A 27,312-nucleotide genomic window follows, 5' to 3' on the forward strand; every position below is an offset into this window, starting at 1 on the left:
AGCTAGGAGCCTTCTCGTCTGGTTTTTCTACAAGTGGTGTCTCCTTGTCGTCTTTGACGGGGCTAGGAGCCTTATCTTCTGGTTTTTCTAAAACTGGCTTCTCCTTGTCTTCTTTGATAGGACTAGGAGCCTTCTCGTCTGGTTTTTCTACAAGTGGTGTCTCCTTGTCGTCTTTGACGGGGCTAGGAGCCTTCACGTCGAGTTTTTCTAAAACTGGCTTCTCCTTGTCTTCTTCGATAGGACTCGGTGCCTTCTCTTCTGATTTTTCTAAAAGTGGCTTTTCCTTGTCGTCTTTGACGGGGCTAGGAGCCTTCTCGTCAGGTTTTCCTAAAAGTGGTTTAACCTCATCTTCCTTAATGGGGCTAGGAGCCTTCTCGTCTGGTTTTTCTACAAGTGGTGTCTCCTTGTCGTCTTTGACGGGGCTAGGAGCCTTCACGTCTAGTTTTTCAAAAACTGGCTGCTCCTTGTCTTCTTTGATAGGACTAGGTGCCTTCTCTTCTGATTTTTCTAAAAGTAACTTTTCCTTGTCATCTTTGATGGGACTAGGAGCCTTCACGTCGAGTTTTTCTAAAACTGGCTTTTCCTTGTCATCTTTGATGGGACTAGGAGCCTTCTCGTCTAGTTTTTCTAAAAGTGGCTTCTCCTTGTCTTCTTTGATAGGACTAGGAGCCTTCTCTGCTGGTTTTTCTAAAACTGGCTTTTCCTTGTCGTCTTTTTCGGGGCTAGGAGCCTTCTCGTCAGGTTTTCCTAAAAGTGGTTTCACCTCTTCTTCCTTAATGGGGCTAGGAGCCTTCTCGTCTGGTCTTTCTACAAGTGGTGCCTCCTTGTCGTCTTTGACGGGGCTAGGAGCCTTCACGTCGAGTTTTTCTAAAACTGGCTTCTCCTTGTCTTCTTCGATAGGACTCGGTGCCTTCTCTTCTGATTTTTCTAAAAGTGGCTTTTCCTTGTCGTCTTTGACGGGGCTAGGAGCCTTCTCCGCAGGTTTTCCTAAATGTGGTTTAATCTCATCTTCCTTAATGGGGCTAGGAGCCTTCTCGTCTGGTTTTTCTACAAGTGGTGTCTCCTTGTCGTCTTTGACGGGGCTAGGAGCCTTCACGTCTAGTTTTTCTAAAACTGGCTGCTCCTTGTCTTCTTTGATAGGACTAGGTGCCTTCTCTTCTGATTTTTCTAAAAGTAGCTTTTCCTTGTCATCTTTGATGGGACTAGGAGCCTTCACGTCGAGTTTTTCTAAAACTGGCTTCTCCTTGTCTTCTTCGATAGGACTCGGTGCCTTCTCTTCTGATTTTTCTAAAAGTGGCTTTTCCTTGTCATCTTTGATGGGACTAGGAGCCTTCTCGTCTGGTTTTTCTAAAATTGACTTCTCCACGTCTTCCTTAATGGGGCTAGGAGCCTTCTCGTCGAGTTTTTCTAAAACTGGCTTTTCCTTGTCATCTTTGATGGGACTAGGAGCCTTCTCGTCTGGTTTTTCTAAAAGTGGCTTCTCCTTGTCTTCTTTGATAGGACTAGGAGCCTTCTCTGCTGGTTTTTCTAAAACTGGCTTTTCCTTGTCGTCTTTGACGGGGCTAGGAGCCTTATCTTCTGGTTTTTCTAAAACTGGCTTCTCCTTGTCTTCTTTGATAGGACTAGGAGCCTTCTCGTCTGGTTTTTCTACAAGTGGTGTCTCCTTGTCGTCTTTGACGGGGCTAGGAGCCTTCACGTCGAGTTTTTCTAAAACTGGCTTCTCCTTGTCTTCTTCGATAGGACTCGGTGCCTTCTCTTCTGATTTTTCTAAAAGTGGCTTTTCCTTGTCGTCTTTGACGGGGCTAGGAGCCTTCTCGTCAGGTTTTCCTAAAAGTGGTTTAACCTCATCTTCCTTAATGGGGCTAGGAGCCTTCTCGTCTGGTTTTACTAAAACTGGCTTTTCCTTGTCGTCTTTGACGGGGCTAGGAGCCTTCACGTCGAGTTTTTCTAAAACTGGCTTCTCCTTGTCTTCTTCGATAGGACTCGGTGCCTTCTCTTCTGATTTTTCTAAAAGTGGCTTTTCCTTGTCGTCTTTGACGGGGCTAGGAGCCTTCTCGTCAGGTTTTCCTAAAAGTGGTTTAACCTCATCTTCCTTAATGGGGCTAGGAGCCTTCTCGTCTGGTTTTTCTACAAGTGGTGTCTCCTTGTCGTCTTTGACGGGGCTAGGAGCCTTCACGTCTAGTTTTTCTAAATCTGGCTTCTCCTTGTCTTCTTTGATAGGACTAGGTGCCTTCTCTTCTGATTTTTCTAAAAGTAGCTTTTCCTTGTCATCTTTGATGGGACTAGGAGCCTTCTCGTCTGTTTTTTCTGAAAGTGGTGCCTCCTTGTCATCTTTGATGGGACTAGGAGCCTTCTGGTCTGGTTTTTCTAAAATTGACTTCTCCTCGTCTTCCTCAATCGGGCTAGGAGCCTTCTCGTCTGGTTTTTCTAAAAGTGGCTTTTCCTTGTCGTCTTTGATAGGACTAGGTGCCTTCTCTTCTGATTTTTCTAAAACTGGCTTTTCCTTGTCATCTTTGATGGGACTAGGAGCCTTCTCGTCTGGTTTTTCTAAAACTGGCTTCTCCTTGTCTTCTTTGATAGGACTAGGAGCCTTCTCTGCTGGTTTTTCTAAAACTGGCTTTTCCTTGTCGTCTTCGACGGGGCTAGGAGCCTTCTCGTCAGGTTTTCCTAAAAGTGGTTTCACCTCATCTTCCTTAATGGGGCTAGGAGCCTTCTCGTCTGGTTTTTCTACAAGTGGTGTCGCCTTGTCGTCTTTGACGGGGCTAGGAGCCTTCTCGTCTGGTTTTTCTACAAGTGGTGTCTCCTTGTCGTCTTTGACGGGGCTAGGAGCCTTATCTTCTGGTTTTTCTAAAAGTAGCTTTTCCTTGTCATCTTTGATGGGACTACTAGCCTTCTCGTCTGTTTTTTCTGAAAGTGGTGCCTCCTTGTCATCTTTGATGGGACTAGGAGCCTTCTGGTCTGGTTTTTCTAAAATTGACTTCTCCTCGTCTTCCTCAATCGGGCTAGGAGCCTTCTCGTCTGGTTTTTCTAAAAGTGGCTTTTCCTTGTCGTCTTTGATAGGACTAGGTGCCTTCTCTTCTGATTTTTCTAAAACTGGCTTTTCCTTGTCATCTTTGATGGGACTAGGAGCCTTCTCGTATGGTTTTTCTAAAACTGGCTTCTCCTTGTCTTCTTTGATAGGACTAGGAGCCTTCTCTGCTGGTTTTTCTAAAACTGGCTTTTCCTTGTCGTCTTCGACGGGGCTAGGAGCCTTCTCGTCAGGTTTTCCTAAAAGTGGTTTCACCTCATCTTCCTTAATGGGGCTAGGAGCCTTCTCGTCTGGTTTTTCTACAAGTGGTGTCGCCTTGTCGTCTTTGACGGGGCTAGGAGCATTCTCGTCTGGTTTTTCTACAAGTGGTGTCTCCTTGTCGTCTTTGACGGGGCTAGGAGCCTTATCTTCTGGTTTTTCTAAAACTGGCTTCTCCTTGTCTTCTTTGATAGGACTAGGAGCCTTCTCGTCTGGTTTTTCTACAAGTGGTGTCTCCTTGTCGTCTTTGACGGGGCTAGGAGCCTTCACGTCGAGTTTTTCTAAAACTGGCTTCTCCTTGTCTTCTTCGATAGGACTCGGTGCCTTCTCTTCTGATTTTTCTGAAAGTGGCTTCTCCTTGTCATCTTTGATGGGACTAGGAGCCTTCTCTTCTGGTTTTACTAAAACTGGCTTTTCCTTGTCGTCTTTGACGGGGCTAGGAGCCTTCTCGTCTGGTTTTTCTAAAACTGGCTTCTCCTTGTCTTCTTTGATAGGACTAGGAGCCTTCTCTGCTGGTTTTTCTAAAACTGGCTTTTCCTTGTCGTCTTCGACGGGGCTGGGAGCCTTCTCGTCAGGTTTTCCTAAAAGTGGTTTCACCTCATCTTCCTTAATGGGGCTAGGAGCCTTCTCGTCTGGTTTTTCTACAAGTGGTGTCGCCTTGTCGTCTTTGACGGGGCTAGGAGCCTTCTCGTCTGGTTTTTCTACAAGTGGTGTCTCCTTGTCGTCTTTGACGGGGCTAGGAGCCTTATCTTCTGGTTTTTCTAAAACTGGCTTCTCCTTGTCTTCTTTGATAGGACTAGGAGCCTTCTCGTCTGGTTTTTCTACAAGTGGTGTCTCCTTGTCGTCTTTGACGGGGCTAGGAGCCTTCACGTCGAGTTTTTCTAAAACTGGCTTCTCCTTGTCTTCTTCGATAGGACTCGGTGCCTTCTCTTCTGATTTTTCTGAAAGTGGCTTCTCCTTGTCATCTTTGATGGGACTAGGAGCCTTCTCTTCTGGTTTTACTAAAACTGGCTTTTCCTTGTCGTCTTTGACGGGGCTAGGAGCCTTCTCGTCTGGTTTTTCTACAAGTGGTGTCTCCTTGTCGTCTTTGACGGGGCTAGGAGCCTTCACGTCGAGTTTTTCTAAAACTGGCTTCTCCTTGTCTTCTTCGATAGGACTCGGTGCCTTCTCTTCTGGTTTTTCTAAAAGTGGCTTTTCCTTGTCGTCTTTGACGGGGCTAGGAGCCTTCTCGTCAGGTTTTCCTAAAAGTGGTTTAACCTCATCTTCCTTAATTGGGCTAGGAGCCTTCTCGTCTGGTTTTTCTACAAGTGGTGTCTCCTTGTCGTCTTTGACGGGGCTAGGAGCCTTCACGTCTAGTTTTTCTAAAACTGGCTTCTCCTTGTCTTCTTTGATAGGACTAGGTGCCTTCTCTTCTGATTTTTCTAAAAGTAGCTTTTCCTTGTCATCTTTGATGGGACTAGGAGCCTTCTCGTCTGTTTTTTCTGAAAGTGGTGCCTCCTTGTCATCTTTGATGGGACTAGGAGCCTTCTGGTCTGGTTTTTCTAAAATTGACTTCTCCTCGTCTTCCTCAATGGGGCTAGGAGCCTTCTCGTCGAGTTTTTCTAAAAGTGGCTTTTCCTTGTCGTCTTTGATAGGACTAGGTGCCTTCTCTTCTGATTTTTCTAAAACTGGCTTTTCCTTGTCATCTTTGATGGGACTAGGAGCCTTCTCGTCTGGTTTTTCTAAAACTGGCTTCTCCTTGTCTTCTTTGATAGGACTAGGAGCTTTCTCTGCTGGTTTTTCTAAAACTGGCTTTTCCTTGTCGTCTTCGACGGGGCTAGGAGCCTTCTCGTCAGGTTTTCCTAAAAGTGGTTTCACCTCATCTTCCTTAATGGGGCTAGGAGCCTTCTCGTCTGGTTTTTCTACAAGTGGTGTCTCCTTGTCGTCTTTGACGGGGCTAGGAGCCTTATCTTCTGGTTTTTCTAAAACTGGCTTCTCCTTGTCTTCTTTGATAGGACTAGGAGCCTTCTCGTCTGGTTTTTCTACAAGTGGTGTCTCCTTGTCGTCTTTGACGGGGCTAGGAGCCTTCACGTCGAGTTTTTCTAAAACTGGCTTCTCCTTGTCTTCTTCGATAGGACTCGGTGCCTTCTCTTCTGATTTTTCTAAAAGTGGCTTTTCCTTGTCATCTTTGATGGGACTAGGAGTCTTCTCGTCGAGTTTTTCTAAAACTGGCTTTTCCTTGTCATCTTTGATGGGACTAGGAGCCTTCTCGTCTGGTTTTTCTAAAAGTGGCTTCTCCTTGTCTTCTTTGATAGGACTAGGAGCCTTCTCTGTTGGTTTTTCTAAAACTGGCTTTTCCTTGTCGTCTTTTTCGGGGCTAGGAGCCTTCTCGTCAGGCTTTCCTAAAAGTGGTTTCACCTCTTCTTCCTTAATGGGGCTAGGAGCCTTCTCGTCTGGTCTTTCTACAAGTGGTGTCTCCTTGTCGTCTTTGACGGGGCTAGGAGCCTTCACGTCGAGTTTTTCTAAAACTGGCTTCTCCTTGTCTTCTTCGATAGGACTCGGTGCCTTCTCTTCTGATTTTTCTAAAAGTGGCTTTTTCTTGTCGTCTTTGACGGGGCTAGGAGCCTTCTCGTCAGGTTTTCCTAAAAGTGGTTTAACCTCATCTTCCTTAATGGGGCTAGGAGCCTTCTCGTCTGGTTTTTCTACAAGTGGTGTCTCCTTGTCGTCTTTGACGGGGCTTGGAGCCTTCACGTCTAGTTTTTCTAAAACTGGCTTCTCCTTGTCTTCTTTGATAGGACTAGGTGCCTTCTTTTCTGATTTTTCTAAAAGTAGCTTTTCCTTGTTATCTTTGATGGGGCTAGGAGCCTTCTCGTCTGTTTTTTCTGAAAGTGGTGCCTCCTTGTCATCTTTGATGGGACTAGGAGCCTTCTGGTCTGGTTTTTCTAAAATTGACTTCTCCTCGTCTTCTTCAATGGGAATAGGAGCCTTCTCGTCGAGTTTTTCTAAAAGTGGCTTTTCCTTGTCGTCTTTGACGGCGCTAGGAGCCTTCACGTCGAGTTTTTCTAAAACTGGCTTCTCCTTGTCTTCTTTGATAGGACTATGTGCCTTCTCTTCTGATTTTTCTAAAAGTGGCTTTTCCTTGTCATCTTTGATGGGACTAGGAGTCTTCACGTCGAGTTTTTCGAAAAGTGGCTTTTCCTTGTCATCTTTGATGGGACTAGGAGCCTTCTCGTCTGGTTTTTCTAAAAGTGGCTTCTCCTTGTCATCTTTGATAGGACTAGGAGCCTTCTCCTCTGTTTTTTCTAAAACTGGCTTCTCCTTGTCTTCTTTGATTGGACTAGGAGCCTTCTCGTCTGGTTTTTCTAAAAGTGGCTTCTCCTTGTCTTCTTTGATAGGACAAGGAGCCTTCTCTGCTGGTTTTTCTAAAACTGGCTTTTCCTTGTCGTCTTTGACGGGGCTAGGAGCCTTCTCGTCAGGTTTTCCTAAAAGTGGTTTAACCTCATCTTCCTTAATGGGGCTAGGAGCCTTCTCGTCTGGTTTTTCTACAAGTGGTGTCTCCTTGTCGTCTTTGACGGGGCTAGGAGCCTTCACGTCGAGTTTTTCTAAAACTGGCTTCTCCTTGTCTTCTTCGATAGGACTCGGTGCCTTCTCTTCTGATTTTTCTAAAAGTGGCTTTTCCTTGTCGTCTTTGACAGGGCTAGGAGCCTTCTCGTCAGGTTTTCCTAAAAGTGGTTTAACCTCATCTTCCTTAATGGGGCTAGGAGCCTTCTCGTCTGGTTTTTCTACAAGTGGTGTCTTCTTGTCGTCTTTGACGGGGCTAGGAGCCTTCACGTCGAGTTTTTCTAAAACTGGCTTCTCCTTGTCTTCTTTGATAGGACTATGTGCCTTCTCTTCTGATTTTTCTAAAAGTGGCTTTTCCTTGTCATCTTTGATGGGACTAGGAGTCTTCACGTCGAGTTTTTCTAAAAGTGGCTTTTCCTTGTCATCTTTGATGGGACTAGGAGCCTTCTCGTCTGGTTTTTCTAAAAGTGGCTTCTCCTTTTCATCTTTGATAGGACTAGGAGCCTTCTCCTCTGTTTTTTCTAAAACCGGCTTCTCCTTGTCTTCTTCGATAGGACTCGGTGCCTTCTCTTCTGATTTTTCTAAAAGTGGCTTTTCCTTGTCGTCTTTGACAGGGCTAGGAGCCTTCTCGTCAGGTTTTCCTAAAAGTGGTTTAACCTCATCTTCCTTAATGGGGCTAGGAGCCTTCTCGTCTGGTTTTTCTACAAGTGGTGTCTTCTTGTCGTCTTTGACGGGGCTAGGAGCCTTCACGTCGAGTTTTTCTAAAACTGGCTTCTCCTTGTCTTCTTTGATAGGACTATGTGCCTTCTCTTCTGATTTTTCTAAAAGTGGCTTTTCCTTGTCATCTTTGATGGGACTAGGAGTCTTCACGTCGAGTTTTTCTAAAAGTGGCTTTTCCTTGTCATCTTTGATGGGACTAGGAGCCTTCTCGTCTGGTTTTTCTAAAAGTGGCTTCTCCTTTTCATCTTTGATAGGACTAGGAGCCTTCTCCTCTGTTTTTTCTAAAACCGGCTTCTCCTTGTCTTCTTCGATAGGACTCGGTGCCTTCTCTTCTGATTTTTCTAAAAGTGGCTTTTCCTTGTCGTCTTTGACAGGGCTAGGAGCCTTCTCGTCAGGTTTTCCTAAAAGTGGTTTAACCTCATCTTCCTTAATGGGGCTAGGAGCCTTCTCGTCTGGTTTTTCTACAAGTGGTGTCTTCTTGTCGTCTTTGACGGGGCTAGGAGCCTTCACGTCGAGTTTTTCTAAAACTGGCTTCTCCTTGTCTTCTTTGATAGGACTATGTGCCTTCTCTTCTGATTTTTCTAAAAGTGGCTTTTCCTTGTCATCTTTGATGGGACTAGGAGTCTTCACGTCGAGTTTTTCTAAAAGTGGCTTTTCCTTGTCATCTTTGATGGGACTAGGAGCCTTCTCGTCTGGTTTTTCTAAAAGTGGCTTCTCCTTTTCATCTTTGATAGGACTAGGAGCCTTCTCCTCTGTTTTTTCTAAAACCGGCTTCTCCTTGTCTTCTTTGATTGGACTAGGAGCCTTCTCGTCTGGTTTTTCTAAAAGTGGCTTCTCCTTGTCTTCTTTGATAGGACTAGGAGCTTTCTCGTCTGGTTTTTCTACAATTGGTGTCTCCTTGTCGTCTTTGACGGGGCTAGGAGCCTTCACGTCGAGTTTTTCTAAAACTAGCTTCTCCTTGTCTTCTTCGATAGGACTCGGTGCCTTCTCTTCTGATTTTTCTAAAAGTGGCTTTTCCTTGTAATCTTTGATGGGACTAGGAGCCTTCTCGTCTGGTTTTTCTGAAAGTGGTGTCTCCTTGTCTTCTTTGATAGGACTAGGAGCCTTCTCGACTGGTTTTTCTACAAGTGGTTTAACCTCATCTTCCTTAATGGGGCTAGGAGCCTTCTCGTCTGTTTTTTCTACAAGTGGTGTCTCCTTGTCGTCTTTGACGGGGCTAGGAGCCTTCACGTCTAGTTTTTCTAAAACTGGCTTCTCCTTGTCTTCTTTGATAGGACTAGGTGCCTTCTCTTCTGATTTTTCTAAAAGTGGCTTTTCCTTGTCATCTTTGATGGTACTAGGAGCCTTCTCGTCTGGTTTTTCTAAAACTGGCTTCTCCTTGTCTTCTTTGATAGGACTAGGAGCCTTCTCGACTGGTTTTTCTACAAGTGGTTTAACCTCATCTTCCTTAATGGGGCTAGGAGCCTTCTCGTCTGGTTTTTCTACAAGTGGTGTCTCCTTGTCGTCTTTGACGGGGCTAGGAGCCTTCACGTCTAGTTTTTCTAAAACTGGCTTCTCCTTGTCTTCTTTGATAGGACTAGGTGCCTTCTCTTCTGATTTTTCTAAAAGTAGCTTTTCCTTGTCATCTTTGATGGGACTAGGAGCCTTCTCTTCTGGTTTTTCCAATGATAGTTTTACCTCTTCATCTTCAACCAGGTCGGGAGACTTCTCTTCTACGTTTTCGAATGCTTGTTTTTTCTTGTCATCCTTAACGAGACTCGTCATCCTCGCTTCTGACGCTTTGAGATCGAGTATTTCTTTGTCTACTTTAACTTGAGTAGGAGATTTGTCATCCACTTTTTCTAAGACAGGTTCTATCATATCGTCTTCGGCATTATTGAGTTGCCTTTGAATTGAGTGTATGTCGGGTAAAATAGGTGATTTTGATATATTTGGAACAGTTTTCTTTGATGATATATGAATTTTAACAAGTTTTTCATTTGATATTCGTTTTGTAATTGTATTAAAATCTCCTATGTATGTTGTTATTGTTACAATAGTTTCAACGTCTCTTGCTGATAAGCTTATTTCTCTCTTTGTTTCGATTGTAGTTTTTAATTTTCTCCTTAATCTCATTTGGTTTGTTATTACTTCCTTGATTATATTTGTATTCGATTTTTCAACAATTAATTTTTCGTTTATGTTTATTTCTCTTTTCAGATTTTTTTCCACAGTAGTGGTATCTTCTTTTATGTTAAAACGTCTTATTTCAGATACAATTTTATCGTCAATGTCACTTAATACTGTATTTCCGTCTATATCAGTAGTCGAGGTTCCATCAGGACGACTGTAGGTTATTGTAGTTATCGTGATTGTTTTTAATTTTCTGATTATTCCATATCTATCAGCATATTTCGTTTTGATCACCCTTGTGGTAGTTGTCCTAACGATTAAAACATGTTCTTCCTGTACGTTTTCTGATTTTATGTCGTAAGCATCACTTGGCTCACCGTGTACAGAATATTCACGAAGTATTTCTTCGATTTCTCTTTGAGACGAAAGTAAAGCTATCATGTAGTTTTCAAGTACTTTGATAGAATTTAACATTTTTTTGTTTTCTGTTTCATGCATCAATTTTACTTCAACAGATTTATCGTCAATTGGTTTTTCAGGCAAAATACCATCATCTTGTTCTAGAGATTTGTCAGTCTTTTTCGTAAAAAGTCCTTTGGCTTTAGAAAGTTTTTCATCAAATTTATTCATAAAACTACTTATCATAGATTTACTTTCCTTTTTTTTCTCTTCTTGTTTAATTGGTTTAACTTCATCACCATCGATTTTTTTATGTTTTTCTTCATCTGTTAAAGATTCCCTTATATCTTTTTCTAAACTTACTTGCTTTTCATCAAGTTTGTCAGAAATGACATGGGGCTTTTGTTTTAGTTTTTCATCAAATTCAGGTTTTGTTGTGTCTTTAATGCCTTGAATCAAATCAGGACTAGGTATTTTCTTTACTTCACTTGAAGTTATGTGAGTTAAAAGAGGGGATTCTTTTTTAACATGCTTAGTTGTGTCAGCAACATCATCTTCTGGCTTCTCTTTTTCCTCAGAAACAAGTTCTTTTTCAAGAACTTTAGTGAGTGAGTCCTTTTCCATTTTCGTGATTGATGAATCGATGGCAATATTATCTGTATCTTTATCTTTTTCAGAATCCTTATGGAAATGCTGTTTGTCCTGTAGTTTGTCACGGCTTATAGTTTCTAAACTTGCAGTCATTTCTTTTTGATCCTCTTTTTTCTTTAGATCTGCAATTTTTTCTTCAAGTTTTTCAAGTGTTTTGGCAGATTCTAAGGTAACGCTCAGCTTTTTTTCGCTTTGCAAATCAGTGATATTTGTTTCTGCTTCAATTACTGGAGCATCATCTAAAACATCGATAGAATCAGTTATGTCTTTTGTTGCAGTAGTATCAACAGCGAAACCGTTAATTAGGGCTGTGATCGGTTTTACAATTGAATCGAGAGATGTCACCTTTTCTAAGCTTTCCATACTTTCGCGTTTTATTTTCTTTCCTTCACTAAGAACGGTTTTATCAGAAACATCACTCATATCTTCAGATGTTAATGATCGTACAGGTGACACATCTTTTCGAGGTTTCTTTTCCTTGTCTGATATACTTTGTATTTGTTTGGTGTCTTTTTCTTTTATTCTATCTGATTTCAACTGTTCGCTAATACCTGATGTAACAGTTACTTGTTCATCAGCTGTTCTTTCTTCTTTTAAGAATGTTTTTGTCGTTTCAATCGCATTTTCATCGGCAATATTTATTTTGCTAAACATTTCAGGAGATTTTCGCAGCATTGGCGATTTTTCAGCTATAAGTTCCTCCAAACTTTTATCAGATTTTAAGACTTCGGCTACATCTGCAACGATCTTTTCAACATCTTTAGGACTAAGTAAAGGCTTATCGATTGCTTCTAATTTGCTTGCTTCTTCTATTTCTTTTTCTACATCTTCTGGTATGGATGGTATTTTTTCGGGCATTGACGAAATGTCTTCAATAATAATTATGTCATCTTTATTTGGTGAATCTACTGTTGTAATATGAGTTTCTCGTAATTTTTCTGTAAATTGACCATAGTCAAACGCCGAGCCTTCGTACTCTTTGACTGCTTTTAAATCCTTTCCAGGCAATAAAGTAACCTTCATTTGATCTTGATACATTGGAGATTCTGGAGCAGAGCCAGGTGTGACTGTAACTAATTCTGCGTGAGACGGACGTTGAACAGTTTTAACAATGACGTCTTGAATAGTTTCTTTATAGGCTGTTTCTTTATCTAGTGGCAAGTCCTTGGGTATTTTTACATGATGATCTAAGCCAGTTTCTATTCTACGCTTATAATCATCTTCAATTGGTGATTTTTTCTCTTCATATGTTCGATAATCTACTTCTTCGTGTAATGGTAAGTCAGCAACTTCATCCGGTGTTTTTACGATTTCTCTAATAGGAGCAGGCAAAGTTGTAATTCTTGGGCTTTTTTCTAAAGACATTGGCTTCTGAATATCAATTTGATTTCGCGTTGGTAAGATTTCTTTAGTTTCTTCTTTTATATGTTTCTCTTCAACGTGCTGATCTTCTTTGATTTCGTCTAATGTTATACGTTCATCTTCCGGAAGAGTAGGCGCAGTTGTGGCACCAGACTCAACAGTTGTTGATATTTTTTCGTCTAAATGTGTTTCTTGTATAATATTTTCAAGAGAATCCTTAGGTTTGATAAGGCCACTTTTACTATCAGAGGTTTTCTTTTCACTGCTTATATCTTGTTTCTCTTCTACACTTACCGAATGATCTTTGGATTCTATCTCTTTACTTTGTTTTTCAGTAACCGTATCAGGTTTTATTTTGACTACCTCAATATCATCTTTATCAATCTTTTGCTTTTCAGATTCCTCTTTATCTTTAACGTGTTTATGTAATTCATCTTCTTTATCATGACTACTGTCTCGATCAGCTATCGATTCTTCCGTATACTGATCAACTTCTTCTTTTTCAATAATTAGATATTCTTCCTCAAATTCACCATCAGCAGTAGTTTCAGTTTTGACGTCATCTAATAAACAAGTAATTTTTTCTATGTCAGACCTTCCCACAAACTCAATTTTTTCATCAGCTTCACTATCTCTATTAAAAACTGCTTCAATTTCCCGGACAATTTCTTGTTCTTCCCTTTCATCTAACTCTTGTTGCTTAATATCGTCAAGAGATCTTGATGTTTCTTCATCTGACTTTTTAGCATCTTTTAATATGTCTTCATAATTTACTCTCTGAAGGCCTTTTAATTTGGACGTATCAGATTTGACAGATTTAATTGACTTAGTAGGACTTTTTGATGCTTTAATTCCTTTGATAGGTGATGCTAAGGGTCTTGGCCGACGGGAAATTGGTTCACGTTTGGCTTTCGTATCTTTCTTATCGGAAACTTTTTGGATTAGATCTCGTTTAGGAGAAGAAGATTGCTTGTATTTGGATTCAACTACTCGTCTGTTATTTGCTTCTTTCATGCTTTTAGCAGGAGTGCTCCCTGGACTTACTTTTCTTGTCTTTATCTTAATTTTGTCCTTTGCTATTGCTGTAGTGGTTTTGGTGTCTATTATTTTCTTTGGTGTTGTAGGGGGAGATTTTTTGTCATCTGTAATAGTTTTTTTGTCAATTGAACTCAATGTCGATTTTTTCTCAGCCGTCTTGAGTAGTGTTCGATGACTAACCTTACTTTTAGCCACTGATGACGATATTGGGTCAATTTTCGTTCTATCTGTTTTTTTTCGTGGTTCAGATTTTAATTTGCTATCTGTTTCTAATTTTTTTGTTTCGGAAGTTTTATAAATAGTATCTTTAACTTCATCGGCTTTATCAATACGTTTTAATTTCTTTTCAAAGCCTTTTTTCTTTGTATCTTTCTTTTTTGATAAGCCATCTATTACGGTGCTTTCATACTGAGCAAATTTATCGTCTAATTTGGTATCGACTCTAGCAGTTATGGCATCTTTTAAAACTGATTCAATTTTTTTATCTTCACTGTCAGCTAGTTCACTTAATAATTTGTTGTCTATTATATTTTTAGAATCTGTTTCGTCTTTCATTAACTTTGAATGATCCACCTCAGAAACTTTATCATCTTTCTTTTCTGTAACAGTACTTTTTTCTTTACTAACTTTCGTTGAAGTTTGCTTTGTCGTTTTTGTGGAAGTTATTGTAGCAGCTGGTACTGAGACAGGTAGCATTTGACGTCCTGTATATGTAGGATGCTGTAAAAATTCTAAATGTCTTAACCTTTCAAGTCCTTCAAATATTTTGTGCTGTGGGGTTGACCCAGGAAACATTATTCGTGTAATTGTATCGTCTGGGTTAGCCGGTCGCCATACTAATAATGCACATATTGATACTAAATTAGGAATAGGAAAATTGAATTGTCCCGATATATTGGCCCCTTCAAAAAGTTTTTGTTCACTGTTATGCCACCTCTTTAGAAACTCTCGAACATATTTAGAGTCCTTGGACGGATTGAGCACATACATATCTAAGGTCCCTGAAAAGTAAAAAAATTCATTTTTTTAGTAATAATAAAAATAACAGATGATTAATAACATACGGACTCATTTAAAACATATTTTAATTGGTGAATATATGATAGATAATTTTTAAGTTTACATAGAGTTTTTTTTAACTGCAGTCTCATTATATCCAGATTTAAAATAATTCTTCTTCAAATGGAATACATCCAATAATCTTTTTTTTAGATGTTTTAAGTTAAATTTTGACCAAATTTGAGTACTGGCTATGATTATACAATCGAGGATGTCTTATCCCTTACGTCTATATTATCACTGAATCATTCAGATTTAGTATCGTTGGATGGCATTAATGATTCATTCTTTCCATAAAATAATTCTTGGTGATAAATTGACATAACTATCGAAGTATGACATATTAATATAATTTAGTGTAAACATAATATTATGTATTAGTGCGTTGTTCATCAAACGATGACTAAAGAAATTTGTTAGACTTGTAGAAAATAGGAATATTTCAGAAGGTAAATATGAAGAGGACTTACCGTGGCCAACTTTGTGGTACAAATTAATTGGTTCAGGACTTCGATAACAATGCTGTGGTTTAAGATTGAGATGTCGAAGATCTGTCATCATGTCAGAACCGGATTGCAAGAGTGACACTAGCAAAGGGTCTGAGTCTTTATCACCATCGGGGCTTGCGAGTCCACGACGTTCCTGAAAACAGTTCATGTACCACCTTAATATAATTTTTATGTGATCGTCGTCGTATATATTTTAGCATGTCCATATTTTGAGAGCCGTGAGGGCCCAGTGGTAAGAACTTAATTAACTTAATTTTTGTTTATAATTCATGACGTGTTCACCAGTGAAAGAAAACGTCGCGAGGAAACCTTCAAATGACTAATGACAAAGAAATTCTGTCACATGTGTATCAACCCGCATTATAGTAGCGTGGTAGAATATGCTCCAAAACTTTTCCTCAAAGCAAGAGGAGGTCTTAGGCTAGAAGAGGGAATTTTACAGGATGTTAATGAAAATAAATATATTTAAATAATACTCACTTCAAGGTTACAGAAGAAATGACCAATTTGTGGGTAAACGGTTGCTGTAGCTTTGCGGTGAAGGACCGAAGCCATGCCTGACACCGAGCAGTTGTTGAGCCGTGTAAATAATACAGCGTCGAGTCTGTCCAAATGACGTGCGAAATCCCACCAGCAAGCCTTACGGGAGAAGCCGCCATCGACTGTAATTTTAATAATAATTAATTACGTAGCGCTCAAAATAAGACTACATATTACATCTTTGGAAGTATGACGTTGGTACAATTTGGTCTTAGAATTCATGATACTTCCCTATATTAGAGTAAATTCACTAAGTCCAGCTTGTTCGATATCGAACTGAGTAAATTTGGGTAAGATCCACTTGTACTATCGACCAAGTAAATTCGCTCAATAGAAAATGTTTCAGCTTGATTTTCTTACATTTTCCCCATGGACAATTTCATTGACCAGGACGTGTTAAAAATTTGTTAAAGATTGTATATCTAATAACATAAATATCCAAGTCCAAAAAAAAATAATATATGATATCGTATTTTTTGTGTCAGAGTTTAATTTGACAATGAAGTAAGTGTAATACTTCTATATTGAATCATTACAAACTTAGTATAAAACAAAGTCGCTTATCGCTCTGTCCTAAACCTACCTATGTATGCTTAGATCTTTAAAAAGACGCAACTGACTTTGATACGGTTTTTTGAATAGATAGATTCGAGAGTAAGGTTTTTGTATTGTATAATACATAGACAATATATTAAAGAAACAAGAAATTTTTTGTAGTATATTTAGTATCAGCATTACGCTAATAGTAATAAAAAAGTAAATAATGTTTTTGGAAATTATTCGGATGTTTTTTTACTTTACTTAAATTGTACGAGAAGAATTATTTGTTTTAAATTTATAACGTTCCAATTTTAAATAAAAGTAAACAAAATATTTAATGGATCACCCAACCCGCGGCCGAGATACAATCTTTGCGAACTGTCCAACTGATTGAAAAATAAATTGGCTCGGATGACATTCGATGCGCTTTCCGTGTTTACATGTCGCTTTCAAATATTCGTACGTGGAAATGAAAAGTTTTGGTTGAAATTCGATCACGATGTTATAACTATGACCTAATCTGGAATTTTGTTTTATTTTATTTGATAAGCGACCTTTTTTGTGTTTAATGGTTTTCTTTTATTGCAAATAAAAAGAAATAATTTAAAGATCATCTTCATCTAACAACCTTACCTATTACGTTTTGAGGTTAGCTAAAAAATAATAAAGAGCTTTATTTCAATTTAATTTCGATTATAATAGTCATGATATGGATAAAATATTTTTTTATAGGTTTTAATGGGGTACCGAGTTTCTCTACAGGATATAACGTTCGTCCATCAGGCATTCAATCGATCTGATCCATATATGTTTTAAGTATGAAATATTTATAATTATTGCTGTTATAATTTTTGGTAAACTACTAACTACTTCATAGACGTTTCTGGAATTAAACAAATCTGTTGTGCTAAATTCACACTCGGCTCGAAGCGATATATCATGTAAGAGACTAAGAAAAAATCATAACTATTTCGTCACTGACATTCTCAACATTGGCCCCGAAAATATTTAAGTGGAATAATCGAGTAAACGCCTTAGAAGATTCATGTACAGATTTTGTATTCTGGCTTCGAGCCAAAGCCAACAAAAGAGCAATTTCCGACATAACTACCGAAAAGGATTCGCGACGAATGCGAATTGCAACTTGTACAATGGGAAATGAGCAGCAACGTTGAATGCAGACTAATTTATGCTAGTCATATGTCTGCAATACATGTTGTAATATTTCAAAAATAACCCTTGATATACGTATTGTTCAGTTTTCAGTCATCAACATGAAAAACTAACAAAACAAATTTTATATAATTAGTTACAAATTATGCTTGATACTTCTAAAGCGAAGAAAGATCACAGTGGCATATTAGTCCACTGCTGGACACAGGCCTCTCCAAATGGAGCGGCCTATGTCCAGCAGTGGAATAATATGGGATGATGATGTTGATGACTTCTACATTAAATTGAAAACTGACACTGTTTTGAAATGTAAATAGAAGAACCAACAAGAAACTCAGGCTTTCCTATTTTTTGGTAATGATTTGTATATCATGACATGAAAATTAAAAATGACTAGCTCCAGGTATTTTTGCCATTAATATAATTTTTCATTGATACAATTTAAATTGATCAAAATCTTCAGTTTATAAAGTATTTAACGCATTAAACGAATTAGATGAAATCAAAGAAACGTTAAAACGCTTAAGTTGCTAATAAAACCAAATTGAATGGCATAAGTTATCTTGACAACTATTGAAAGAAATAATTCCATCATAGTTCATAAATATGCTAAACCACACGTTTATTTCTCAGTAAAATGCTTAAGCATCGTGTAATTTTTTTTCTCATCGCGTCTGGCTCCGAGCCAAAGTTTGCCGAGTAAAATTATTCCTCTTTTTAAGTTTTAGTGATGTCGTTGTCATCTGAGTGAGGCAGTTTTGTTCGCCTATTTTTTAATGCTTATTAACGCTGTTTAATCTTGATTTCGTTTGTGTTTAGTTTGCTTAATTGGGTCTTGATCGAAAAATGTATACTGTCTTTGGTTTATCTTTTATCGTGCTATTTATATTTGCTTCAGCAAACATGTTTATCACGTCGTGTACAGTAGTGATTTTTATTTTGCTATTTTGTTATGCCAATAATTCAATCGCAATTTCGACTCAAACTAAATAGACACGTTATTCGTTGCTTTGGAAAAACAGACAAATGCCCAAATAACGTCAAGTGTATGATTATTTGTCAAAAGTGCGATAGAACATATGGATAAATTTAAACTAAAAACATGTCTATTGATTCAAAAATGAATCCACTAAATTATTCTAAATATTAGGTCAGTCTTTTAACCTGCAACATGTTTAAAAATTACATTATCCATTACATATAATAATAAATAAATTACATATAATAAATAAATAAATATGAGACAACATCACATACATTACTCTGATCCCAATGTAAGTAGCTGAAGCACTTGTGTTATGGAACATCAGAAGTAACGACGGTACCACAAACACCCACACCCAAGACAACATAGAAAACTAATGGTAATCTACATCGACTCGGCCGGGAATCGAACCCGGGACCTCAGAGTGGCGTACCCATGAAAACCTGTGTACACACCACTCGACCATTGAGGTCGTCATTGCTCGAACACATATTACAATCACGTTAACACATATTACATCCATTGGATGTAATATGTGTTAACGTGATTGTAATATGTGTTCGAGCAATCACATTAGCATTTGAGATGGATACTACTATAAATAAAATACAATGGAAGTCGGATTCCCGCCCCGTTGGCGTATAAGAGGCTTAAATCACCGATGCCCCGGAGGCTAGACCAACCTTGGCTAAAGAGCCAGTCTTGGCACGATGCCAAGCTGAATATTGGTTTTCCATCGTCGAGCACTTTTCTTTTATCAAATAATATTTATTTTACGATTTTTATTTTATGAGCTAGCAAAATGTTTTTACAGCCTAATAGATATATTTCACGAAAAAACTATTTGCACCGTCAGTAAGGTTTTTTCAAATTAAGCATTATAAGTAATCTGTAAATTATATGTTCGCTTAATTTAAGGTCTCAATTTTAAAATTCAAACTTAAATTTAAAAGCGTGAGGTCATATTTTTTTTATATTTTTGATATTCAAATTTGGATGTTCCAAAATCGAATTTAAAATCCTTTTTAATTTAGAAGACAGACTGCGTAATATCCTTATTATTTATGTAAGACACGTAAGTTGAAAAGTAATGCTATAAAGCGAAGAAAAACCGGTGAATGAAACTGTGTGGAATTATTAACTTCAAAATAATGACTTCTATCACTTGTGGTAGATTTTTGACTATCAATAAGTAAGTGTAGTCACTTCTATATTGAATAAAGATTTTTGACTTGGTTTCTTCGGTTTCTATAAGATTTATCCTGCACAAAAGACTATTAAGTGACCGTAGCTTTTTCAGTTGCAAACTGTAAATTTATTCCTCTGTAATTGTTATTTTCTATCATAGGTTTCTAAACAGGGGTATAATTACCACTATTGGTACAATGACCTTGAGCTTATATTAACCCATTGGCAATGGTTTCTCGGTTGTTTTTTCTCTATATTTACTCAAATATATTATTTTTTCCACAGTTTCTCATTGATCCGTTATTATGTTATTCCACTTACCGAGCATATTAAATCCATTGATGCCGAACAATGCAGCATCTCCCTGACCTCCAGGGAAGACATATAGGGTTGGGTGGCTGAAGCGAATGTTGCCAACCACGTCACTGGAGACCAGCAGCTGTTCCAGACTAGCTGGTACTATGTAAGGGTCGAGGTATGCTGTTGAAAAAAGGAAATATAAATTAATGAGTTTACGATTATGATTTACAAATTATTTCAAACGTTGGTGTCCCATTATTTATATGTTTATTGAGGAGGCCCAGAATACAATGTATAAACGTATATCGGTTTGTAAAGCCGTATTGGCTCAAGGTTGGTGGTGTATTGGAGATAAACTTCTAACAGGGTCAATGTCTATTGGCTGTTGGTGACTGCTTACACACTTTCCCTTCCGAAAAGCTTAAATACATTTGCATACACTTCAGAATGTTTGTTTGTGATATTATAATCTATAAAGTCTTTAGTTTAGTACATCGACAAATCATCCTGTATAATAACAGTCAAAGAAAAAATTTAAATTAAAAACGTTCTAGAAGCAATCATAGTTTTAATATAAATGTAATGAGTGAAATAAATTAAGTATTTAGTTTCAATTAAAGTGGCATAAGATTTCGATGAAGTAAATTAAACTCATCCGTTTTAAAAACAAATTTAATTGAATATTCCAATCAGTTAAAATAATTAAAATGAAACATATTGATGGGCAAATATAATAATAATGAACTTATTTTTCGCAAAGTGATATCAACTGAGGAAGGAGGAAGCGTCAATGTCGTAGGTTCGATCCTGACCTCTTGGGCTATCGTCGTATCACTCATAACCCGAATGAAAAGCTTGAAAGGAGGGGTAAATAGGAATATTAGTAGTTTCTTAATCTATTTGCGGCATTGCTACCATTCTTTTCATTCAAAAGAAAAAAAAATGCCATCAGAGTTTGTAAGAACATCCCTTATCAAACTTCTTCTCAAAGGGAGAAGAAGCCTTATCCCCGGATCGGTATATTTAGAGGCTGTTGTTTCAATTTTATTGTAAAAATCGCACACTCTGTTTAGAAAAGAACACTGTCCAACTCCTAAACAAAACCCTACGGATAATATTTTTGTCACAATATAAGGTTATGTAAAATTTTCGAGCGCCATATCTTTCCTTAGGGATTAATTTGTAAAAAACTACCTTTTTAATGTTACAGCGTTATACGAGAATATTTTCAGACATTTAGCGAGATAAAATTAAACTCGAGAGGGCTTTCTTTTTATTATGTCACCCGCAAATAAATTTAGATTAAGATAATGCATTCGTAAGACAATTTCATTTCTAAATGTAAGCGAAATGGTCTTGGAAATATTTTTGTCTTACTGTGTTTTTCTTCTAAAGGAAAAGATTCCCATTTTTTGCATTCCTTAACAGATAATATTTATAATTATTATCATATCTAGATTTTAATTAAAAAAACTCGACCTCATTAATTAGAATTTAAATAGGTTCAAAAGATGTTAAGAAAACTAGGAAGTAAAGATTATTATTAAATATAAAATAAATAAATATTGGACAACATCACATACATTACTTTGATTCTAATGTAAGTAGCTAAAGCACTTGTGTTATGTTAAATCAGAAGTAACGAAGGTACCACCAACACCCAGACCCAAGACAACATATAAAACTAATAAACCTTCTATATCAACTCGGCCGGGAATCGAACCCGAGACATCAGACTGGCGTACGAATGAAAATCTGTATACACACCACTCGACCACGGAGGTTCTCATCAAAATTAATTATAAAAATAGTTTCATTAATATCACAATTAAATTTATCATCAAAATCAATAAGTTATTTATATTTTGAAATGGATAATATCGTAAAAACATACAATTTCTATATACAACTAATTTAAGAGGACGATCAATATAAGAACATTTCAAAAGACGCCGACGTTTTACATCGCTTCAAAGACGCAATATATATATAATTTAAAATATCATTTTTTATAACCGAATATTATTTATCCTATTAATACGTTAGCCAGAAAAGTTAATAGTTTAATATCACGACGAATTACCTTCAAATTAAACGTGTTAGCTAGAAAATTTTCTATGTTATATAGTAATTGGAGCTGAAATATTGCAAGCCCTGGCCATTGATTAAATTGCCCTAGAAGGGTCGAACTGATGGACTTCCAGTCCTATTAGGTCACACGTATGTACGGGAAAGTTTGTTTTGATAGTTCCTGTAAAAGCCAATTAGTAACAGAGTTTTAAAACTGATGTGGAACGTTTCGAGCGACTAAAATATTTACGATGCTTTTAACAATATATTAATTTAAGTATATAGTGTGTATACTTTTATTGATAATTTTATCGACATATTGTAAAAACAGGAACGTATCTGGCTATGCTATTCTATATTTACTTAGAGATTGTTTTTTTTTGGGTTTACAAATTTGATTGGAAAATTAAAATATCCGGGATATTGTCAAAGTGTAGTGTAGTGTGTGTGTGTCCAGGTAAAAAAAAAACTATATTCAAATCGGTCTACTCTTGTAAAGGAAGAATAACAATAAAAAGGTTTTAATGTATGAAGAACTGATACAGTGTATATATAGAAGATAGGTATATACAGTGTTTCAATCTTTATTTCTGAGAATTAAAGTTCAATAAATACTATATTTTCTCAGATTATATTTTATCCGAACATATTATGTGATTCCAATCATTTTCCAATAACAACATCACTGAATATAGCGTTGGAATATTTAGGCCACTGATATAATTTGATTGTCTAAATTATTTGTCACGTCACAATATTGTATTATTAAATAGTATTAATTTTATTATAAAATTATTTACTTTGCTAGAATTAATATTATTATTGCTTTTTATTGTTATATCAAGTAAAGTATAACCAAGTTACTGCTTTTACTATTATTATTAATTATCTCGACTCACATAAAAGGCAATTTGTTCAACGTAACAAATTATTAGTACATACTAAGTTTCAACATACATGCCTTAATTTCATAAGCGTACAATGCAATTGTATCAGCAATGGAGATGTATACAAATATTATAATGCAATTAGTTTCACAGCGAGCGATATTGATTTCTCCGTCCTCTCTCAACGCTCATACATCTAACATACATGAACCACGCCTTTTAACAAACATTTAAATTCACCTGTTACATATATACATGCATGTGCATGTAATTACAGGTATAATCTTGCAATTGAATTTAACGCTAGTTCCAAAGATCACCCCAATTAGATATCAGGGTCAATGTAACGATTTTGTAGATTTTTATGTAAATGCATTTAATAAAATGTTTTTTTTTTTAATTTTATTTTTTATATATATAATAATACATTGATGTACTTGCTTTTAAGTTTGTTATGTTTTTGTATGTTTTGATACTAATATAACAGTAAACAGTAGTAACTCGTGAATAAACTCTTTACAGATTTATATTATTGAATTATAATGTTATTTTAGCACATTTTCCAAAGAAGTCAAGATATAATTGTTCAAATATAAAATGGTAAAACGCGAATCATATTACAAAACACAGATTTGTCTAGTATAAACTAACAATAAAACAGACACAATTGTTTGAAAACTTGTGTGGATAAATGATTCAAAATGTTTATTGGCGCGGAAAAAAAGCTCAAGTCTCTTAAGCCATTTCAGTGAAATGTAGCGAGTCATTTAGTTCGCTCAGAGATGAGCTTATTCAGAAGGAATTAATTGTATTGTTTCGTTAAAACGTTCGTTATTTTTAAGTACAGTTATTTCAAAAGAACTGTTCTCGTGATATTCGATACATTAATGGAGTGTCTTTTGATTACACACGGGAAAACATTTTGTTTTACTATAGAAATTGTGAAAAATTATGTAGTTATATGTTAAATAATTAAAATAAGTTAATTTAAAATAATCCACACCATACAGATTTAACAAAACCTGAAATCAAATCAAAAGCAAAAAACGTTAACGTAAACATTGCTAATATAAAAATAGTAGGCGCAACATTGTTGTTTAAACCAGATTATTTAAGTTCCAAAATTGACATGGTAATTTCGTAACGAACACAATGACATATGAAAGCTTTTAACGAAGTCCATAATTAAATATAACATACTTGTTAAACCGAGCGTCGTTTAGTTAAAAAGTTACTTTGATCAAATTACTGGAACATTACGCATTACCATTATGTATCAAGCATTCATTTTATTCCTTTGTACAATCTTGTTCAAACTTTTGATATATTATTAATATTTAATGTTCTTTTGTAACTTCTCCAAGATCTAAGAGATATAAATTTTTAAGGATATTTAAATCATTAGATCCAAGATGGCCCAGTGGTTAGAACGCGTGCATCTTAAACGATGATTGCGGGTTCAAACCCAGGCAAGAACCACTGAAATTTCATGTGCTTAATTTGTGTTTAAAATTCATTTCGAGTTCGGCGGTGAAGGAAAACATCGTGAGGAAACTTGCATGTGTCTAATTTCAACGAAATTCTGCATATGAATCAACCAACTCGCATTGGAGCAGCGTGGTGGAATATGCTCCAAACTTTCTCCTCAAACGGAGAAGAGGCCTTCGCATAGCAATCGGAAATTTGGACGCTGTTGTTGTTGTAAATCATTAAAAGCGATTTCAAAACTTTGACTTTTTTGATTTAAATTTCTGTATTTTTTATCTCATGCTTTACAAAACTTAAACATTTCGTTTAGCATTTAAACGAGTTTTCGCTTCATGTCTGTAATTTGTACAGCTATTGAAGCGCTTCAGGCGCTTGTAGGCGTCTAACTTTGCAACAGAAACTCGAGAGGACAAATTAACTGTGCGGAATTTGTAATTTCACGTACGTAAGTTAGTGACATTTCCAACAATGACGTCGTATTTGAGGAGTATAGTTAGCCTTGTTACACAACTTTCTTATTAGGATGGAACTTGAGTAAGCTGCAGTGGAATAATTCCGACTCGAATACATACACCAATTAATATATTTCATCTTGAGAATTCAAAACTTTGTACGTTGTAAAATTGAGGTATACGCTATGATATTTTGTTTACAGACAATGTGTGTAATGTTTAATGAAAACAATGTAATATATGGATTTAAAAAACTGTGTACTACTATAAAGACATTGCGTTTTTCCATCACCATTGTCTTTCATTGCTTAAGATGTTTTTTTCGTTCATTATGTTTTTTGAATTTTTAAATAAAATGACTTATTATAATTATAAAATTTTTAGTTAATGTCAATATATCCGTCTCTTACACGAGTAGAATGTGGTTCATAAAACGTTAATTTATATGTCTACAGTGGTTTCCTGTAGCAAGGCTCTGCAGATGGCATGTTTTTCCGACATCTTCAACAATAATCATTTCATTTTAGCCCATTTACACAAAAGCCTAATGTGTTATATGAGCAGAGATGGGCCAGTGGTTAGAATGCATGCATGTTAACGGATGATTGCGGGTTCAAACCCAGGCCAGCACTACTAAATATTCATGAGCATAATTTGTGAATTTTTGCACATGAAGGAAAACATGGTGAGGAAACCTGCATGTGTCTTATTTTATAGAAATTCTGCCACATGTGTATTTCACCAACCCGCATTAGAACAGCCCAGTAGTGGGAAATTTACAGGATTTATTATAATAGTATTATTATAATTAAAAATTGTAGTTTTTGAGGTAACGCGTTGAAAACGGACAGATGCACTTGGTTACTTCGGTTTATTGTGTATAGATCAGATTAATAGCATATGAAATAGTACACTTAGACGATCCAAGAAGTGAGCTAGATTCAATAGTTACATCTATTCAAGTTGTTGTACAAGAAGCCTCATTAGTCTTGAATATCGGAACAGTACCGAGTTATGCTCGAAACTTTTGGTAAATTGCGTTATTCATATTCAAAATAGCAAAACAAGAGAACAGTAGTTGGAATGTATTTGGCGAAGACACTAGTCTTCGTGTTTACTGGATTGAATAAATCCTTGTCATATGAGTGAATATAAGCCATTATAACATAATAACTAAGACTACGAATAACAGGACGAATAGTAAATAAGAATATATTCGACATTTAAAAGGTAAGAAACAAGTTAATTTTGACTATTCTGTAAAAAGAAACTCAAAACTTTGCAGCACTTTTCGACCTATAAATTATATTTATGAATAAAGTTGAGGATATATATTTTACACGTAGAATAAATACATATATTCTTCTCGTATATAATCACTCTACTAAGTGAATTATGTCACTATTTTTTGATTCTTTCAACAGCATGTAGAGAGATGTTTTATGTTTTGACCTCCGTGGTCGAGTGTGTGTACACCGGATTTCATGGAAACGCCACTCCGAGGTCCCGGGTTCAATTCCCGGCCTAGTCAATGTAGATTATCATTAGTTTTCTATGTTGTCTAAGGTTGGGTGTTTGTGGTACCGTGGTTACTTCTGATTTTCCATAACATAAGTGCTCTAGCTACTTACATTGGGATCAGAGTAATGTATGTGATGTTTTCTCACATTTGAAATTTAAAAAAGATGTGGAAAAAGCCATATTTAAAAAAATACTCTTCTAGGTAACCATTCCCTGTGACCTTGTCTTTCTATTTCTCTCCGACATTATCTTTCATTTACGGTTTAGGGTTTACGGTTTTTTATTTCATTTTTTTATTTTGTTTTAATTCACACGCTATTACCAATTTATAAATTTATTCCTTGTCATTTAATTATTCTCTTAGGTTGTTAATTTCTAACAGTGTGCAATATTTTTAATTACATAATATAAAGTAACTTCGTTTTAACCAGGTGTTCAAAGATAACTCTCGTTTTTTTTTTTTTATTTACTACTTTCCTTGCGTTATTAATTATTTATGTAAATACAGCGGTTTTCGAGAAGCACCGTCAAGTTATTTTAGGACATCAAAAGCAGCGATAAATTTAAGCGTCGAAGTTTTGTCTGTTTTTGATCACGAAAGTGTAATAAAACCTCTTCGACATTTAGTATTCTCCCGAGTCCCGTACTTAAATGTTAGTCTTAACATTTCAAGATCATATTTTCGATCGAAATTTGTTACACTAATAGATAAACCGCAAATTCAAATCCTTCATACTACTCATTAATTTTTATAATAATTTGATTTTAATAACTTCACGGATTATTTCATATTAATTACTAACAATTGAACAACTGTCTGACTACATTCTACTGTAAAGTGTTTACTATTAAAAACTTTTATTTAACTTGAAATGTACGAGTATGTATGTGCGGGTGGAATCTTGCTACTCAATTTTGAAGCAGATAATCTTTAACCGATTTGGCTAAAATTTTGTATACTCGTTATGTTTGTATGACAATACACGATAAGCAGCTTGACGATTATAAGTCCAACCTGGTGGAAGATTCAAGATGGGAGAACAGTTATTTTTTTTACAATTAAACATCAAATATCTTTACAATGGACTATATACAACAAATAGCGAATCTTGCCATCGCGATGTAGAAATGTCAAAAATTTGTCATAGCGCCATCTAGTTTTCGGAAGTAACAATAAACGTTAATCAAGTGCACAATAAATATAACTAGACTTATATATAGTGTGTGTTGTACTTACTGATAAAATCCTTGATGGCTTGAGAGCCAGAGTCGAGTATATCGGTGGGGTTGATTCTAATCTTGCAGTGTTTGACGAATGGCGTGTCAAGTAGCTTCTGCCACTCGCCACCGCCGGTCGAGCAGTGTATGTCGATGGAGATCGAGTTCTCATAGGCGCGGATAACGCGCTGTACTTCGTTCTCTTGGTAAGCGTCAGTGAAGTCGGACAGGGAAAATGTCCCGTCCTGAAACAAAACGCACACTATGAAACCAA

General features: G+C 36.6%; 1 protein-coding gene across 1 annotated transcript in view; it reads right to left on the bottom strand.

Moving 5' to 3' along the window:
• Positions 1-27,312, bottom strand: part of LOC124534659 (microtubule-associated protein futsch-like) — a 139,054-nt gene that overhangs the window by 20,406 nt on the left and 91,336 nt on the right. The window contains exons 4-11 of the mRNA XM_047110634.1: positions 27,058-27,283; positions 19,424-19,582; positions 15,157-15,338; positions 14,638-14,809; positions 7,844-14,109; positions 4,571-7,603; positions 3,404-4,510; positions 11-3,343 (exon numbers count right to left, since the gene is read on the bottom strand). Of these exons, the coding sequence (XP_046966590.1) occupies positions 11-3,343; positions 3,404-4,510; positions 4,571-7,603; positions 7,844-14,109; positions 14,638-14,809; positions 15,157-15,338; positions 19,424-19,582; positions 27,058-27,283 (14,478 nt within the window). The remainder of the gene's footprint in view (positions 1-10; positions 3,344-3,403; positions 4,511-4,570; positions 7,604-7,843; positions 14,110-14,637; positions 14,810-15,156; positions 15,339-19,423; positions 19,583-27,057; positions 27,284-27,312) is intronic.

This window comes from Vanessa cardui, chromosome 13, assembly GCF_905220365.1.
Source record: "Vanessa cardui chromosome 13, ilVanCard2.1, whole genome shotgun sequence".
NCBI lineage: Eukaryota > Metazoa > Arthropoda > Insecta > Lepidoptera > Nymphalidae > Vanessa > Vanessa cardui.